The 16,398-nt window shown below is 44.9% G+C and overlaps 1 protein-coding gene across 1 annotated transcript in view; it reads left to right on the plus strand.

Annotated features, from left to right (window-relative positions):
* Positions 1–16,398, plus strand: part of LOC8039647 (tyrosine-protein phosphatase 10D) — a 133,555-nt gene that overhangs the window by 80,405 nt on the left and 36,752 nt on the right. Inside the window, 7 exon segments of the mRNA XM_040218018.3 lie at positions 3,008–3,257; positions 10,701–10,792; positions 10,794–10,983; positions 12,045–12,329; positions 13,461–13,736; positions 14,511–14,611; positions 15,429–15,594. Coding sequence (XP_040073952.1) covers positions 3,008–3,257; positions 10,701–10,792; positions 10,794–10,983; positions 12,045–12,329; positions 13,461–13,736; positions 14,511–14,611; positions 15,429–15,594 — 1,360 coding nt within the window.

Consider the following 16,398-nt stretch of genomic DNA (forward strand, 5'->3'; position numbering starts at 1 on the left):
AATTAGAATTAAACCCCCGGCCTATATAGGTATAAATATATGCCTACTATATCTTGCTCGGCCTTAGCCGATAATGCTCGTAGCACGGCAGCAAATTCCTACGTGTAATTTACGAGTCTAGACACGCTACTCGCCAGATCGTGTTACGACTTCGGGTAATAAGAGCTCCTAACAATGAGGCGATACAGTGGGGTGCATGCTGGACTAAGCAAGCGGATCTGCCTCAAACGTATACCAGAGGTATAATGACAAGAACAGTGCACACTTGAACATGCGGTTCGCTTTAAAAATAAAAATAACTGAAGCAGCGCTTTTGTAATCGAATTATTTCTGCCTCCACTTCCCCGTATAGTTATGACATGGCCCGCAACGTTGGGGTAAAAAGTTTGTTTATATCATCTTCGTCACACAGTATGCACGCTACCATATTCGTTTCTTTTTTTTACTTTACTTCTTTGAACGGGAGTACGCATGAGCTCGCGTTGCATGCTTCGAACTTTTCAACAGGGCAAAGCATGCTAGACGATAGCACCCAAGCTACCAAATGCCTTCAAAATTTAACGCCAAAAGACCTAAAAGATGCGACGCTACTCTTATTTACTCTTATGGCGCATTTTTTTTTTTTTTTTTTTTTTTTTTGTCTGTCACGAGAATGAGCACATTTTGGGGATTTTTCATGATATACGGAACTGTGCCGCATTTTTACAGATACGTGTAATAATATAGCTCTTTTTTTCTTTGTTAGTATAACGATTTTGTAGATATATAGTTCATAAAATGACGCTAATACGTTTTTCCTCGCCTATCATCGAGGAACATAATAGAGGCCCCGGCCCGTTTCTTTTAATCCTGGCCCGAAAAGATTTTGTTTTTTAATCTTCATAAAACGAAAAATATAAATATGGAAATTGCACTTTTATTCACGCGAGAAAGTAAACATTACTAAGGCAGCACAAACTTTAATTCTAGCGTGAATAGCATGGCTTTTGTCTATTTATGTAGTAATTATTTCTATCGAGCATTTTTGTAATTATTTTATTCGTGCAAACCATAATTTGGAGTTGAGGATAAGTTCACCGCTTAAAGCCTTTGAAACCGATCAAATAGGCTCGGAATTACGTTGATTTGCGTTGTTGTTTTGCTTCGTTTAGTGAACGGCGTGGAAAATAGATTTTATATTTGTTTCCCTTTTTTTTTTTCCTGTTAGCGCTGAAACTTTGGCATCTGGTTTTGACCTCTAGCGCTTCGTTTGGGCGGATAATGAGCGTTCGACAATGCATATTTTATATTTGCGGTTAACAAAAAAAAAAAGAAGAAAACTACATTTTTGGGGGGACACGCTGTACCACACTCAAAGAATGTAATTCAAGTAAAGTACAAGTTTCCTAAACCTACTTAAAGTAGTACTTTAACCTGAAGCAGGCACGTATCTAGGGGGGTGGGGAAGGGAGGGACCTCCCCCCTCCCCCCTCCTCTCTCTCTCCCGAATCAAAATCGAGCGCTCGTCCGTCGTTTGTGTTTCTCACTTTGTCCTCGTCTTTTGCGCGCTTTTAAAACCAGGATGAATAACTACCAACTAGCCCAACTTTCCACTCTACTGCAAAAACCTGGCTACGTCCCAACGCAGGGCGCCGTAGGCACGAACGCTGAAAGAGGCACTGGGTTGAGAAAGCCGTGGAAGCGCCGCTTCCAGCACGCGTTTGTTACCTTCTGTCGTGATGAGGATCCGCATCTATACTCCGTTTCACCTTCCGTCCGAGCACAGCGGACGCTAGGAGCCATCCCAGCCAATGCGGCGTTGAGGGAGTGTCATGCGACCTTGAGCTCCCTGCGTCGCCCCGCCCCACCGGCAGGTCAGGAGACTTTCTCCCGGCGCTGGATCGGCTGGGATGGCTCGTGGCGTCCACTGCGCTCGGACTGAAGGTGGAACGGAGTATAGTCTCCCCTTTTGGTCCCCCCCTTCGTATCGAAAGCCAGCCGTGACAGCGGGCAGACGAAGCATACCACAGAAACGAAGCAGACGTAACCTAAGCCTAACGCAGCTGACCGAGCGGCAAGCAGACGATGAGAGCGGCGTCGGTGCGCAAGGCAGTCTGGGATTGAGTTCCTTTTCGGCGTCGTTGGAAGCTGGAAGCACTTTTCTAGAAATCTGAGTTAGGAGCGGACTGCGGAGCGCAAGTTCGTCTGCTTCTTTTGCAGGGGTTGTGGTGACGTCAGAACGCTCATCTTTGGTTGGCTTTGATTGAAGCATAGTGGGTAGACCTCAAAGCAAGCTGCCTTGAGGTCTACCCACTATCCTTTCAATCAGAGCCAATCAGAACGCGGCGTTCTGATGTAAAAGAAGCAGACGAACTTGCGCTCCACATAGCTTTTTGTTCCATGAATTCAGTTATCGCATTTAGCTTTGGCAAAAGTTAAACTGCATATATTTTGAAAAATCTGTGCAGCGATTGCTGCCGGGCATGCGGCGAGCCCCTCTGTCGCCTGTCATCTCTCCAGAGCGTCGTGACGTCGTTGACGGCATCTCCGAGCCAGCTTAGTGGTGCAAGGGTCATCTGACCCCGCTGATGACGTCACTTTTGCTAGTATTTTTTTTTTTTTTTTCGCTCTCGTGTTTTAATTTTTGGCGTGCTGCAACAGGCGGGTCTACGTCAAATTTTTAATTGGCTATTACGATGCTCCTACTAATAAGAACGAAAGAAAACTTAAAGACACATAATTTTGAAGGTGTCGACATTACAACTTAACTGTTTGTTCGAATTCAAGGGCCTCTTCAGCTTCTCTTTAAACCTCCTTGATATGAGACGCTCCCTTTATATTAGTCTGCCTATTGCACACCTCGTGCGTTTGTTTACCCACTAAATACGCGCACGCGCCTTTGTTCTGTGTGCCACGCGATTGCCACGCGATTGGCCTTGCGTTCCGATGCGCCAAAGACTCATTTTGGAAAACTTGCTTTCCGTATGAAATTTTTTTACTTACGCGGAGGCTTCGTTGATCTTCGCAGGTGCGGGGAGTGACCCAGCTGACGTTACACCTTCCGAGCGAGTACACGAGCTTGTCGAACGGCGAGCTGCGCGTGGACTACACGCCTCCCACGGGGGACCCCAGCCCCAACTTCACCTTCCCCGCGACGGATTCCGTCGAGGGGGTACCCATCGACGACGTCCTGCCGGGCACCGACTACACATTCCACCTGTATCTCAGCAATGCCACCGTCAGCAACCACAAGCTATGGACCACCGTCATTGAAACAGGTAAAAACGGATTTAAAAAAAAAAAAAAAAAAAAAAAAAAAACCTTTATTTTCGCTAGGTGGCGCAAGCAGCCGTCCAATTCGAAGGAATCGACCGTGTTCATTTATCTGTTATCCGGTTGGCTTGCGCCACTGATCTCTATGACAATTGCTGGATCGCGCTTCCCCGCTTGTTCGCTGCAGCGCAAGTGAAGCCACCGGGCTTCACTCGCTTGGGATACGATTCGCCGTTTTTGCTAGCTTTTGCTGCGGTTTTCCAGCGTGCTGACGACACGTTTTCTACTCGTTCGTCGTCATTCGCCGAAGAAGTTTTTTGAAGACTCTGTGTATTGTTGAGACTTGCCGTTGTGAACACGTGGAAAATTTTACGAAAGTGCAGTGTCGCAGGAAAAAAGGCACAACGCGTCGAAAGGAAGGGCTGGCGGCGTGTTCAAAGCTTCCTTGGCACGCCGAAGTGCCGTGTCTCTGTGCCTTCACACGCTTGGATACCGACCAAGAACCGACGCCGTGTGTATGTGTCCAGCGAGCGCAATGTGCGTGAAGCTGTTCGTGCCTCATCAGCGTTTTTTCCCCTCGCGGTTTAGGAACGAGCTTAATCCAGCGTCCACTAGCGACGGAAGATGGGGAGAAGGTACGTCTTTTTTTCGTCCTTAGACGATTTACACAATACCGTGCACAACAGCTCCTCATCACTGATCAGTGCTGGCTTATTATCAACCTACTTAATTGCACTTGACGTTTGAGCGCGGCTCGCCTAATTGTAATTGGTCAACAGATTGCACACGACCATATCGGCCGCGCTTCAAAGATTTTCATTCTCGCCGTCTTGTACTTTTGCTTTCGAAAACCTCCCTGGCTCCACAACGTTGCCCTATTCGTGCTCCCACGGAATCTATTAGAGTAGATTTGGGACATAGCCATGCTTAATATAGTACATAAGAACACGTACAGATCTCCCCCTTTTATTGATAGCAACTCACCGGAACAGCTGGACGATCCAGAACTCCGTGGCCGATATATATAAATGATCTACAGGCATCTACGCGCGACACACGTTCAGAACTTTGGCGCGGCGTCAATTCTTGACCGGTATCCAAGCGTGCGAAGGCACAAAGATGCATCACTCGGCGTGCCAAGGAAGCTTTGATCACGCCGCGACACCGGCGACACGTTTTGGACGAGTTGTACCTTTTGATACGGCTTCACGCACATTCCACTCGCTAAACACATTCACACGGCGTCGATTCTTGGTCGGTATCCAAGCGCGCGAAGGCACAGAGACACGGCACTTCGGCGTGCCAAGGAAGCTTTGAACACGCCGCCAGCCCTTCCTTTCGACGCGTTGTGCCTTTTTCCTGCGACACTGCACTTTCGTAAAATTTTCCACGTGTTCACAACGGCAAGTCTCAACAATACACAGAGTCTTCAAAAAACTTCTTCGGCGAATGACGACGAACGAGTAGAAAACGTGTCGTCAGCACGCTGGAAAACCGCAGCAAAGGCTAGCAAAAACGGCAAATCGTATCCCAAGCGAGTGAAGCCCGGTGGCTTCACTTGCGGGAGCGGCAAGCGCGATCCAGCAATTGTCATTGAGATCAGTGGCTTGCGCCGCCTGCGTCGCAGTTCAGGCAGTGGGGTGAAGCTCTCGGATACTTCCGTCCCGCCGCGTATACTTATGACGTTTGTCCGGTCCGGCGAACTGCTTCCGATTGCCGCGCTCCCAGCGGCTGTTGGCACTTGTTATTTCATTTTAAATAAAATTGATTCATATATTTAATGATGCGAAATAAAGGTGAAGTTGTTTTGAAGGTGTGAATGGCTTTGAAGCTTGTTATTGTAACTTTCTCTTTCACTCTTTCAACGCGTCTGGGCGCGCTTTCTCTCTCTCTGAACCCGCGCCTCTCGCCTCGCGATGCGCTGGCCGCTGGCGCCGGGAAGTCGCTGGACCGTTGGAACGCGCGAGGGACGCGAGCCGGCGAGTTGTTTCGCTTCTGGGAGTGCGTCGCGGCGCGAGATTCGTCCCGCGTTCGTGCGCGCGCGGCTATCTTTTCTTTTTCGTGGGAACTTGTTGTTGTTGGTGTAATGTGGTCAAGCATGGATTTTCGTCATCAACACACCACCTGATGTGCCAAGTGCGGAAACAATGACTGCCGAAAGCCGGGATATCAATGGTTTCGAGTTCGAATGGACGTGCGGTACGCTCTTTTGGTCTTCTCTTGCTCAAGTTTCTGATTAGATGTTTGCAACAAAACCTAACTCTCGCAGTGGTAGTGAGTATTAATTGTTTGATTTTGGCAATAGCTGCAATGGTTTCCAATCACAAAACCAAATCCTATCATTGTTCAGGATTGCTCTTCACTCGCCGCGAGAAATATGTCATTGTCAAATTACTGGAGACTTCTGTGTAGATACTAATAGCGCTTCACGACAGGGACGAAGGGTAGGAACGAGACAACACAATGCGCTAACTTCAACTGGTTTAATCGTCAGAAAATCAAAGGTATAAATACTCTGCATCATCGCGCCATTCAACCAATCCCAAGCCACGCCACTGATCGCAAGAACTGTATCTCTTTGTCTGCCAAATCGATCGACGCCACGCTGACACATCGATCCCCGTAGTTTCTTATCAGGTCCGCCTGAATTTATACTATTCCCTACCGCACGACAAACTACTGACCTGCGTAGAGGAAAGCATCGATAAACACGGGGTGGTGGCCTTTCAGAACGCAGCAGGAATGACTGTAGATGACTTTCTCGAATTGCTTACATTTTATCTAAACTCGACCTTTGTTGAGTGGAACAGCGGAGTGTAGATTCAGAAGCGAGGGGTGTGTATTGGCTCGTGTTTAGCTCCAGTTTTAAGCGATATATTTTTAGCCCATCATGACAGAGTTCTCTCGGAACGCCTGAATGACTTTAATGGTAGTAAGGTTTTTAGATTCGTCGACGATTATTTAGTTTTTCTTCCCCATGACGTTTCTCACTTTCCCTCGGTGGTGAACAGCCTTTTAACAGTTTTTAGTACCGTCCTAGATCCTCTCAAGCTTACGCACGAGGTACCTGTGGACAACGTCATACAGTTTTTAGATATCAGGCTCACACTTTCGGAGCAACATGTGTGTTGGAAATACCAACCAAGAGCAAACAAGCCCCTGTTGCCTTTCAATTCATCCCATTCAAAACTTGTCAAGAGAGGAATTGTAAATTTGTGCTTTGTGAACGCCATCAGAAGGTCGTGTCATCATGCGATGCCTTCAGGTCTGAAGGAGCAGTCAGAACGCTTGGTGGCTGCCGGTTTCCCTGGAACGCTCCTGGTGTCGGTTGCAGAAAAGGTTTTAAAGAAGCTACGAGTAGTAGCGAGTCCAGACCAGGATGTGGCCCAAAAGAAACAAAGAGTGGCGGTTGTGCCTTACATGCACAAAACGGCACACGATCTCAAAAGGATAGCAAACCGCCTAAACGCTCGGGTGGTTTTTTCTGCACCCGAAAAACTTGCCAAGTTGTGCCAAAATGACGGACCCTTACCGCAAACCACCGGTTGGCTGCGTGAAGAAGCATCGCAGCCCATTTGTAGATTGCGCAGAAGGCGTCGTTTATGAGATCCCGCTGACGTGCGGTAAAAAGTACGTTGGACAGACGGGAAGATGTCTAAATGACAGATTGCGCGAGCACAACCTAAAAGTGAGCGGACAGCGTGACGGTCATTTGTCGATGCACTGCCATGACTGTGGGTGCAAACCTGAATTTAATTTGTGCACTGTCATTAGAAAACATAGAGATAAGACGGTAAGGGAAATTATAGAGGCGGACCTGATAAGAAACTACGGGGATCGATGTGTCAGCGTGGCGTCGATCGATTTGGCAGACAAAGAGATACAGTTCTTGCGATCAGTGGTGTGGCTTGGGATTGGTTGAATGGCGCGATGATGCAGAGTATTTATACCTTTGATTTTCTGACGATTAAACCAGTTGAAGTTAGCGCATTGTGTTGTCTCGTTCCTACCCTTCGTCCCTGTCGTGAAGCGCTATTATGTTCTCCAAGTTTCAGTACCAACTCGCCCAAGAATCCGCATTATTCTGTGTAGACTTTTTCATATCAAGATCGAGCACATATGCTAACCTTAAAAGATGGCAAACTTTTTGCTGTGAGCTGTTTATTTGGCACTGTTGTCAGCGATTCACGCGTCTGTTCGCGAGGAGTGAAAATATGAGCCTAAATATTTTTCGATTAACTCAGGATGAGCGATAGAGCGATCCGCTCTGGTTTCCCGTTTCGTTTAGCAGTGACTCACTCCTAAATTTAAGTGATAATATTAAAAACGAATGGGCAGGTTCTCGATGAAGACTCAATACCAAAGAGCTGAGCTGTTTTTCTTGGTACTCATTGCTTAGTTTCCTTTAGTTGCAATTAAGACACCGTCGTCGGTCTTTACTTATATGCTTACTTATATAATCAAATTTCAAGGACGCATATCATCACATGTCGCACGTAACCTTAACGTTTTATCCTGTTTTTTTGTTCATTTCTTTGTTTCTCGTGTGCAAAACAGTGAGAAATTTCGTCTGTATTTTCTACTGTCTGTTGAATAAAAATGAACGCAAAAGGACAAGCATTGCATATTTTTTGTGTATGTGTCACTTTCGTTGCTTTGCTAGGTTTCTGCTGCTTTGCTGCTGGTCTCGCTTTTCAGCGCTGGCTTGTGTGCGTTTCAACGCACGTTAACCAGCATTGAAATGCGAAAACCAGCCGCAAAGCAGCAGAAGCCTAGCAAAGCAACGCGCAAACCGGGCAAAAACAAAATGCTACAATATATATATTTTTAACTCTAGGTGGCGCAAGCTACCGCCCATCCATCCAAACACAATGGCGCTGCCGTGCAGTTTCGGTTTTGGTTTCGCTGTGCCGCCATGTTGATTTTAGTACAGCCACCAGATACCAGGGGATTCAAATGGCGCTGCGGCCTCCCAGGGTTTTCCAATTTGCGTTCCATGGGCGGTATAGGAAGTTGCACTCCTCTGGTTCAGGCATGCGCGCGCTTGTTTGTAAGCTATAAATTATCAGGCAAGTGCAGGCAAGTGATATTTTGAAAATTGACTCTCTCTAACCTGTGGCGAGTAGCAGAACGCCAGAAACACGAAGTGGCCTTCACTCCGATGTCACAGGAACGATTCTTAGTATGCAACGCATCTCATGCCTTGGCTTGCTGGAGTGCATGCAAAGAAATATGTAAGATTCCGCTTGTTTTCCCCAAAATATTGATAGTGGCACATGCTTTTCTTTTTAACAAATAAGCTGTTAAAGGAGCCTGTCCTTACTTTATTTCATCAAAAGTCAGAGTGCAGCAATAGGCAGAAAGACATTCAAACATGAACATGAACAAAAAATCCAGAAGTCATGGCACTTTCACAGTGCTTGATTGGTTTGTCCCCTGGTAGCACGAGTACATATGGACGATAAATGCCATGACATTGCACTTTTTGGCACTGCTTCATTGACCCCACCAGCTTGTAACAAGACACCAAAGTATAGCACCAGTAAAGCAAGCACAAAGGAACAAACTTGCTCATTAATGGGTAAACAATTGATGAACATAAACTTCTTTAATAAAAGAAAACATGTGGCATAGAATGTACTGATATTGATCTGCATCATTAAAAGGAGAACCCTGGAGAAGAAAACTCCTCAACACAATCAGTCAAACAATTGCCTCTCAAATTCGGCGAGCTTTGTTAGAAATCATTGCCTACGGTGCAGTATAGCTTACCAATATACTGTCGATCTCTACACCTTCACATTAAACTGATTCAAGGTGGTCGGAAAGGTGTCCGCTACTGTCTAAAGGCCACATTTTGTTCTATTTCATGCATCCTGTGGAACACCATAAGATGGCTTGTTGAATGATTGCCACAGTAGTCGCCGACAGTTCATGAATCGCGAGGTTTGGCAAGTCCCGATTATTTTTTGATCGCTCTGCCGCCAACGAGATTGCAGCTGATAAGAATACGGAAGGACGAATCAGGAAGCAAAAAGCCTGAACGCAAAGAGTCACGCCTCTGCCTTTCTTAAGGGAATGTGCGGGTCGAAAAACTACCAAAAAATTTATTTTGTGTTTTAGGGTGTTTGATCATCTTCAAATCTTCATATTTTATGTAAAAAAAAATGAGGACCGAATATGAGCGGAAAATTGGTCAAACACGCATATGACTCCTGGTGACCCAGAAAGGCAATCATTTTAGCAAATTTTCGTGTTCACAGTTCTTTCAATTGTGACCTTGCCCCGCCATCACACTCACTTTGAGGAGTAGGCTAGGCTAAACAGTCTCCTCTATGTCACATTCTTCTGTGGCTTCAATTTCTAGCAAAAAAATTGTGAAGAGATTATTATTTTCCTGCTGCGAAAGAATTTTCTTCACATCTACACGTAGGGTAATATTCAGACGCGTTTTTCTCTTTCCATAATTTTGGAGCATCTTTACAGTTTGTGCACAAATATTCTTGTTCTTAATATTGTCCTATCCTAACCAAATGTGGCATGCACATGCTCTGGGATATGTAGAATGCAACAATCCAGGTTTGGTTAGAATGTATATTTTATATTTATGAAAATCCAAAGAGACACTTCTTAGGTACACGTAGCAGAGCGCGTTGGATAGACTACAGTTTGCCGCAGAAAGAATAAAAACTCCTCGTATATTTTCAGTGCTTTTGTACTTTCTGTGTGAACTGTAAACACTTCTTAGCCCTTTAAAAATGGGGCTTTTGCAATTTCAAATTATTTTAAAATACAAGAAGTCTCTCGCACATTATTTTGGTTCATTGCACTCTGTGATTTAAAAGAAGTTAATTAGTATAATTTACTAAGCTCTCCTAAGTTTGTGTCATGCCCCACATGGTGCTGAAGAACATGGATTTATTTGCATGTTCACTGCATTGAGAACATAATAAAAACAAGTTATATCAAAACTAGCTGCATGTTTATAAAGTAAGTACTTTTAAGTACTATAATCTGAAAATTTTTTTTCAGTTATCATATATATAAAAAAAAGCTTTCCTCTGGTGCATGTCCCCTTAAAAAAAAAAAAAACTCTTAACTTAGGGAAAAAATGTTTTTTCTACCTGGTTAGGACAGGCATGTCTCTAAATTAATGTTCGTCGAGAAATAAAAAAAATGTTTCCTTAATATTTATATTGCAATACAAATTTTTCGATTTGTAGCAAAACCGAAGTGCACTCCTATGGGACGATAATGATAGTGTTTGTACCCAACTAGTGCACGCTCTGACGTCTAGCAAACTCGGAGCGCACACTAGTTGGGTACAAATGCTATAATCATCACACAGGGGTACAACTCCGGTTTTTCATGAAAGATTTGAACTGTGTTGGAGACCAAAGCAACGCATGGCATTGCTAATCTGAGCCCCAATCGCCGTTACTGCGCAGAACCGGATGCTCCGACCAACCTGTCCATCAAGGTGGACACAGGGAAAGTGGCACACGTCTACTGGGAGCCGCCAACGGTGGGCAAGAAAACGGGGGTACCGACTGGCGATCCAGCCGCTTTCGGAGACTGACGAAGCGTCCGACCGGAGCATCCACCTTGGCGAAGAGAACCCTCCCTACACCCTGAGAGACCTCACGCCCGGAGGAACGTACCAGGTCCAGCTCTTCAGCGTCTACAAGTCCAAGGAGTCCCTGCAGCCCGCCACCGCAAACTTTACCACGAGTGAGCGTTTTGAACCTGCTTGCTCCGCTCTAGTTCTTGTACCTGTCGAAAATATACTGCTCTGCTCTGATACAGAACTTGCTACTTTGGACCTGCTAAAAGCGGGATACGTGTAGGGCAGTGACATAGCCAAGAGGGAGGGGCTTAACATATATAGGAAATTTTCTTTTAAGATATGTGGGACGAATGCAAGAATTCATGTAACTTGGCACCTAGAAGTGCAAAAATAAAGATTGAAGTGTTTTTTGTTTTGTTTTCTTAATCTTAAGAAAAATATGTAACGAGTAATGTTACCTGTTACTCGAAATAAGTAATGTACCGTAAAATCCCGAGAAAGGACCCAATCAAAATCTTTGTGTATTTTCCCAACATTACAAAATTGAGGGTTAGGCGCTTATTGTACAATGAACGGGTGCTCGGTATTTTGCGGTAATTAAGTACATTATCCGTTATTGTTTTGAAAATGTAATGAATCTGTTACTATGTTACTGAAAAAAGTAATATGTTACTATGTTACCGAAAAAAGTAATGTTACTTGTAACACATTACCGCCAACACTCCTCATGCACATCATGAACGCTACAGCTCCAGTTGTCTTCTTATGCTCCCATTCTGCGTAGGATGACCCTAATACTCGAAGTAGATAGCGGGACACTCGAATTCGGAGGAAGGAGAGGGAGGCTTAAAAAAAATTGCTATGAATTATTTGAGCATAGAAACGCATATTGTTCCAGGGCCGGACAAATGATTTTTGTCACTGTTTCATCATTGCCAAACTAACATGTCAAATTCAGTAGTGCTGCATGAATAGTTTGGCACATTTATTGACAGATTTAACGAGGGAAAGAGCTCAAAATCGGGCTTTTTTGGAGGTCACATTTTTATAGTATATTTACTTGTATGAAATAACAGCTCAACGGAATAAACATTTTTTTTGTTTTCTTCCATTCACTTCATACTAATTTCTCAACTGCACATTCTCACAAAAACGGGGGACGGGTCTGTCCTGCCCAAAATGGGATGTCCGGTTACCCTAATTCTGCGATTCTGCGGCCTTGCAGAACCCAATGCCCCCGGCCGCTTCATCGTGTGGTTCCGCAACGAGACCACGCTTCTGGTCCTGTGGCAGCCCCCCTACCCCTCTGGCATCTTTGACCAGTACCTCGTCAGCATCGTCCCAGAGGATGCGTCCCAGTCCATCTTGTACGTGGACAAGGAGGGCGAACCGCCCGGTCCGGCACAGGCACCCTTCTATGGGCTCGTACCCGGAAGGGCCTACAACATCTCTGTGCAGACCATCAGTCAGTCGCAGATTAGCGCGCCCACGGAAGCACAGTATCGAACAGGTATGGTGGTTTGTGATGGGTCGAAACTTTGAAAGATATTAAACTGATTGTATATGCTCCTCCTGCGGAGCAAGGTGTCACGACTGTCCCAAATTTTTTACTTCGAGTTTTGCGTGAGAAGTAAATGTCACTCTTGCAAGAGACGTGAGGGGGGCGACTGCGTGGGGTGGTGGCAGTTCACCACGCCTGCACCGTCGTGCATCTCCCAAATCCCTCCAAAGCGCACACACACGGCTTGGTCGTCAGGTCGTCTGCTTGTTCGAGGCCGCTTTGAGACTGTGCTTGCAAGTGACGCAATTACACGCGTCTAAGTGGCGCATTCGACGTCTAAAGGTTCAAGAAGCCTCCAGCTTGTCATGCTTCAGTCCAAGATCTATTTTTCATGAGCGCAAAGCAAAAGGTGCGTCTCGCCCCAAACCCGGCGTTCCTTCAGGTGGCTTCCCCGCAAGCGCAAAAGTCAAATTTGGCCAGTGAAGAGTTAGCAGCGAAAAAAAAAGGCGGGGGATACCCCGGCCCCCCACCGTTTAGTTACTCTACTGCCGTGTTGAGCAGTTAGGCCTTAGCCGATTTACCCAGTGTTGGGTGAAGTAGTTCTAAAAAGTACTCGAAGTAAATTACAAAGTAAATGAGAGGTTATGTCTTCCAAGTAAAGCTGTAAGTACACTGGGTACAATGTACTTGATGTGAAGTACTATAAATACAATGTACTTTCAATGTAAAGTACAAGTACTCTTTATTGCAATCTTTCACAATGCCCTTTCATTCCCCTATACAGTGTTATTTTTGGTGTGCATAGCCGCGGGGGTAATTGGAGGTGCATCAATTATTTTCGTAAACGGCGGCAAATATTGGATAAAATCAAGTGGATTCAGAGTTGTCAAAGCATCATTTTATGATACAAATTTAACGAGACCATATTTGGGGAGTGTTGAAGTCAGGACTTGTACTTTCCTCAGAAAGTACCAGAAAAAAGTACTTTGAGTAAGTACAAGTACATTCTCAGAGAATGTACTTAAGTAAAGTACAACTATTCTAAACCTCCTTGAAGTAGTACTTTAAGTATGTACATGTACTTAAATTACTTCCCAACACTGCATTTACCTATGCGCAAACCTTATCGCATCACCGCAGTCCCCCTTCCGCCCACCAACGTGACCTTCGACAAGGACAAGGTGAACTCGCGGTCCTTCGAAGTGAGCTGGTCGCCGCCCAAGTCCTTCTCGGAGTTTGACCGCTACCAGGTGGCGCTGAGCGTGCGGCACTCGCTGCGGCAGATTGTGGGCAAGGACGAAGAGTGTGTGGCCAGCTTCGACCAGGACTTGGAGCCGGGCCACACCTACGAGGTCATGGTCAAGACGGTCAGCGGCAATGTGGCCAGCTGGCCGGTCATGGGCAACATCACCACCCGTGAGTCTCCTCATTTTGTGCTGGTGTGTGCACTATGGTGCAAAAATCTATGACGATACTATCAATGATATCAGCAGTGGAAACTGAATCTATCTAACGATAGCACTGTCGATACTAATAACAGAAACCGAGCCTAACTGGTGACGGTACTATTGATAGAATTTATAGTAAAAACCAAAACCTAACTATTAATAGTAGAAAAAAACTACCAGTGGTAAAAGAGCTACCGCACTGTCATCAACTGTCGTAAACTAGCAATAGTCGGTGAATAGTGCCATAGATAGTCATCAGAAGCCATACACATATTTGAAAAAACTGGAGACGACAGACGAAGAAGTGGACAAACACGAAACATTTTGACGTTTTGTGTTTGTCCCCTTCTTCGTCTGTCATCTCTGGTTTTTTCAAATATGTTCAACAACCACCAGCTCGTTTGTTTACTTACTCTTCCTTCAGCCACTGGTGTGTTCTGCTGGCATGTGGGAGTTGACCCACAACAATTCTCTGATTAGTATAGAGTAATGTATAAGCTTTATATTCTACCACGCACCCGGCATGTTCATAAAGTATACGTAAACCACTGACTGTGGCACATGCTATGTAGGTATTCAATATCATGGGGGCGATGTATTTGCGTGATCATATTGCAATAATCTTTTAAGTCGCAAATCCACTAAAAATTATGTCCTCGCAAAAATTAAGCCGTTCACAGTAAATACCATTCAATCAAACAGTGAAAGTAAATGTGATGTTTCATTTTTACGGCTTTTTCAGTTCCACTGCCTGTGGAAGAGCTGAATGCAACGTATGGCAGTGCGGGAGAGATTCTAGTCCGGTGGAAGCCCAACAATGCAAGCCTCCAAGATTCCTACCTGGTAAGAAAAACAGCTGCACTTTTCAGAAAACAGTTTTATTAGTGCCTGCTAGTGTCCTTGTACGACACAACTACACTCATGGCGATGTCATAGTTATGCGTGTGGTTGTTTGTTTCGCGGGGGTGGGGGGGGGGAAATGATTTGTGCAGCAAGGAGCTATTCGGGCATGCATCTTTTATCTTGTGCAGTTGATTCCTGGGTCATGTTTTATAAATGTGGAGGGCTGATGCATATATTCTGATAATTGCTGGTGTATAGACTTATTTCTGAAATTCTAGCAGTATCATTTCGAACTTTGGTAATTTGGTTACGTGGGATTTTTATTATGAAACATAAATTCACTTAATGTAGTAATTGGTGAGATAATGCAAGTTATACGGCTTATGAGGCAAATATGTAGATAGATATTATTACATCTTGGGCGTTTTTCATCATTGTTTGTGGTCTCCAAAGAGGAAATATTTGAAAATATCCAGATGAATGATCAATACTTCATAGGATGAAACGAAGTCTACAAAGCTGCCGAAAGGCAAAATCTTAGGCGAAGCTCGGATTGGGACTTTGGGTCTCTGAATATCCGGTTGGTTATGCTAACCACTACACCACTCCACCTTGTCTTTCTGGTGCTTTACAGCTAGAAAAAGCTGTAACATCGTATCATGAGCTCTTTAGGGAAGCATTCGAATCTGTAATTGTAGGACCTCCTTTAAAAGATATTGCCTCATGCTCACAGCTTCCTTCCCTGCCACCCAAAACAATATACATAGCATGAAAGTCCTTGTCGTTCTACGACAAAATTGCTTTCTTTGCACTGCAGGTCAAGTACAATGAACTGGAGTCCTTCAGCAGTGACAGCGTAGAGACCGCAAAGAATAACTCCATCCGACTCAGGGGTCTGCTCCAGGGCCGAAACTATTCCATCAGCGTGCTGGCAGTCAGCAAGGGGGTCTCCAGCAAGCCAACTTTCGTCTACCAGGCCACAAGTATGTTCAGCATTTTCCCCAAGCTGAAGATATCCCATTGACATCTTGGGACAGCTGGAATGAGCTATATACATCTTATGCTACATGAGACTTCTAGAAAACATGTTTCCCTAGCCATCTAGAAGATATCTTTACCTAGATGTCATGAAGACATTTCTATGTGGTGTCTAGAGATGTCTTTTCAAGGTGCCATGGCAACCTCTTTATGTGATGTCCAAACGTGCCTTGTCAAGATGTCTTGTAGACAAGCCCTACAATTTAGATGTTTTGTAGCCGTCTTTTTGTTCGTCTAACTTTTGTCTAAAGATGTCTCCAGAGATGTCTCCAGAGATGTCTTGTTTATGTCTCGTAGAAGTCTTGAAGACAGTTCCCAAGGTTTCTTGCAGCACAGAAACAGCAGTCCATTAAGATGGCCAGAAGATGGATACAGGAGATCTCAAAACATCCAAGTCTTTATGATGTCTTGCAAGGATGTCTTATAGACTTCCACTAGACGTCCTGGTGTTCAGTGGGATTGATACATTGCACGTTCGGCGTGATTCGTTTAGAACTGCCCTTGACAGCACATGTTGGTAATTGACAACATCCTTGGGACATCAGCTGTGAACATTCATGAAACATCTGTGCCGCCTGGGCCTAACTACTGCTGTAAGCGCATGCAGCAATTTCTGCCAGGACCTTCAAGTGCAACTCCTGTTGATAACGAAACCAATATAAAAGACTGATTTTGCTTTAGTGCCACGAAATATGATGACAGCCAAAATATTACATCCAAGTGAAGTCGCGAACTCCACTAAAACCAAT

Source organism: Ixodes scapularis, unplaced genomic scaffold (genome assembly GCF_016920785.2).
Source record: "Ixodes scapularis isolate PalLabHiFi unplaced genomic scaffold, ASM1692078v2 PGA_scaffold4__175_contigs__length_147842914, whole genome shotgun sequence".
Classification (NCBI taxonomy): Eukaryota; Metazoa; Arthropoda; class Arachnida; order Ixodida; family Ixodidae; genus Ixodes; species Ixodes scapularis.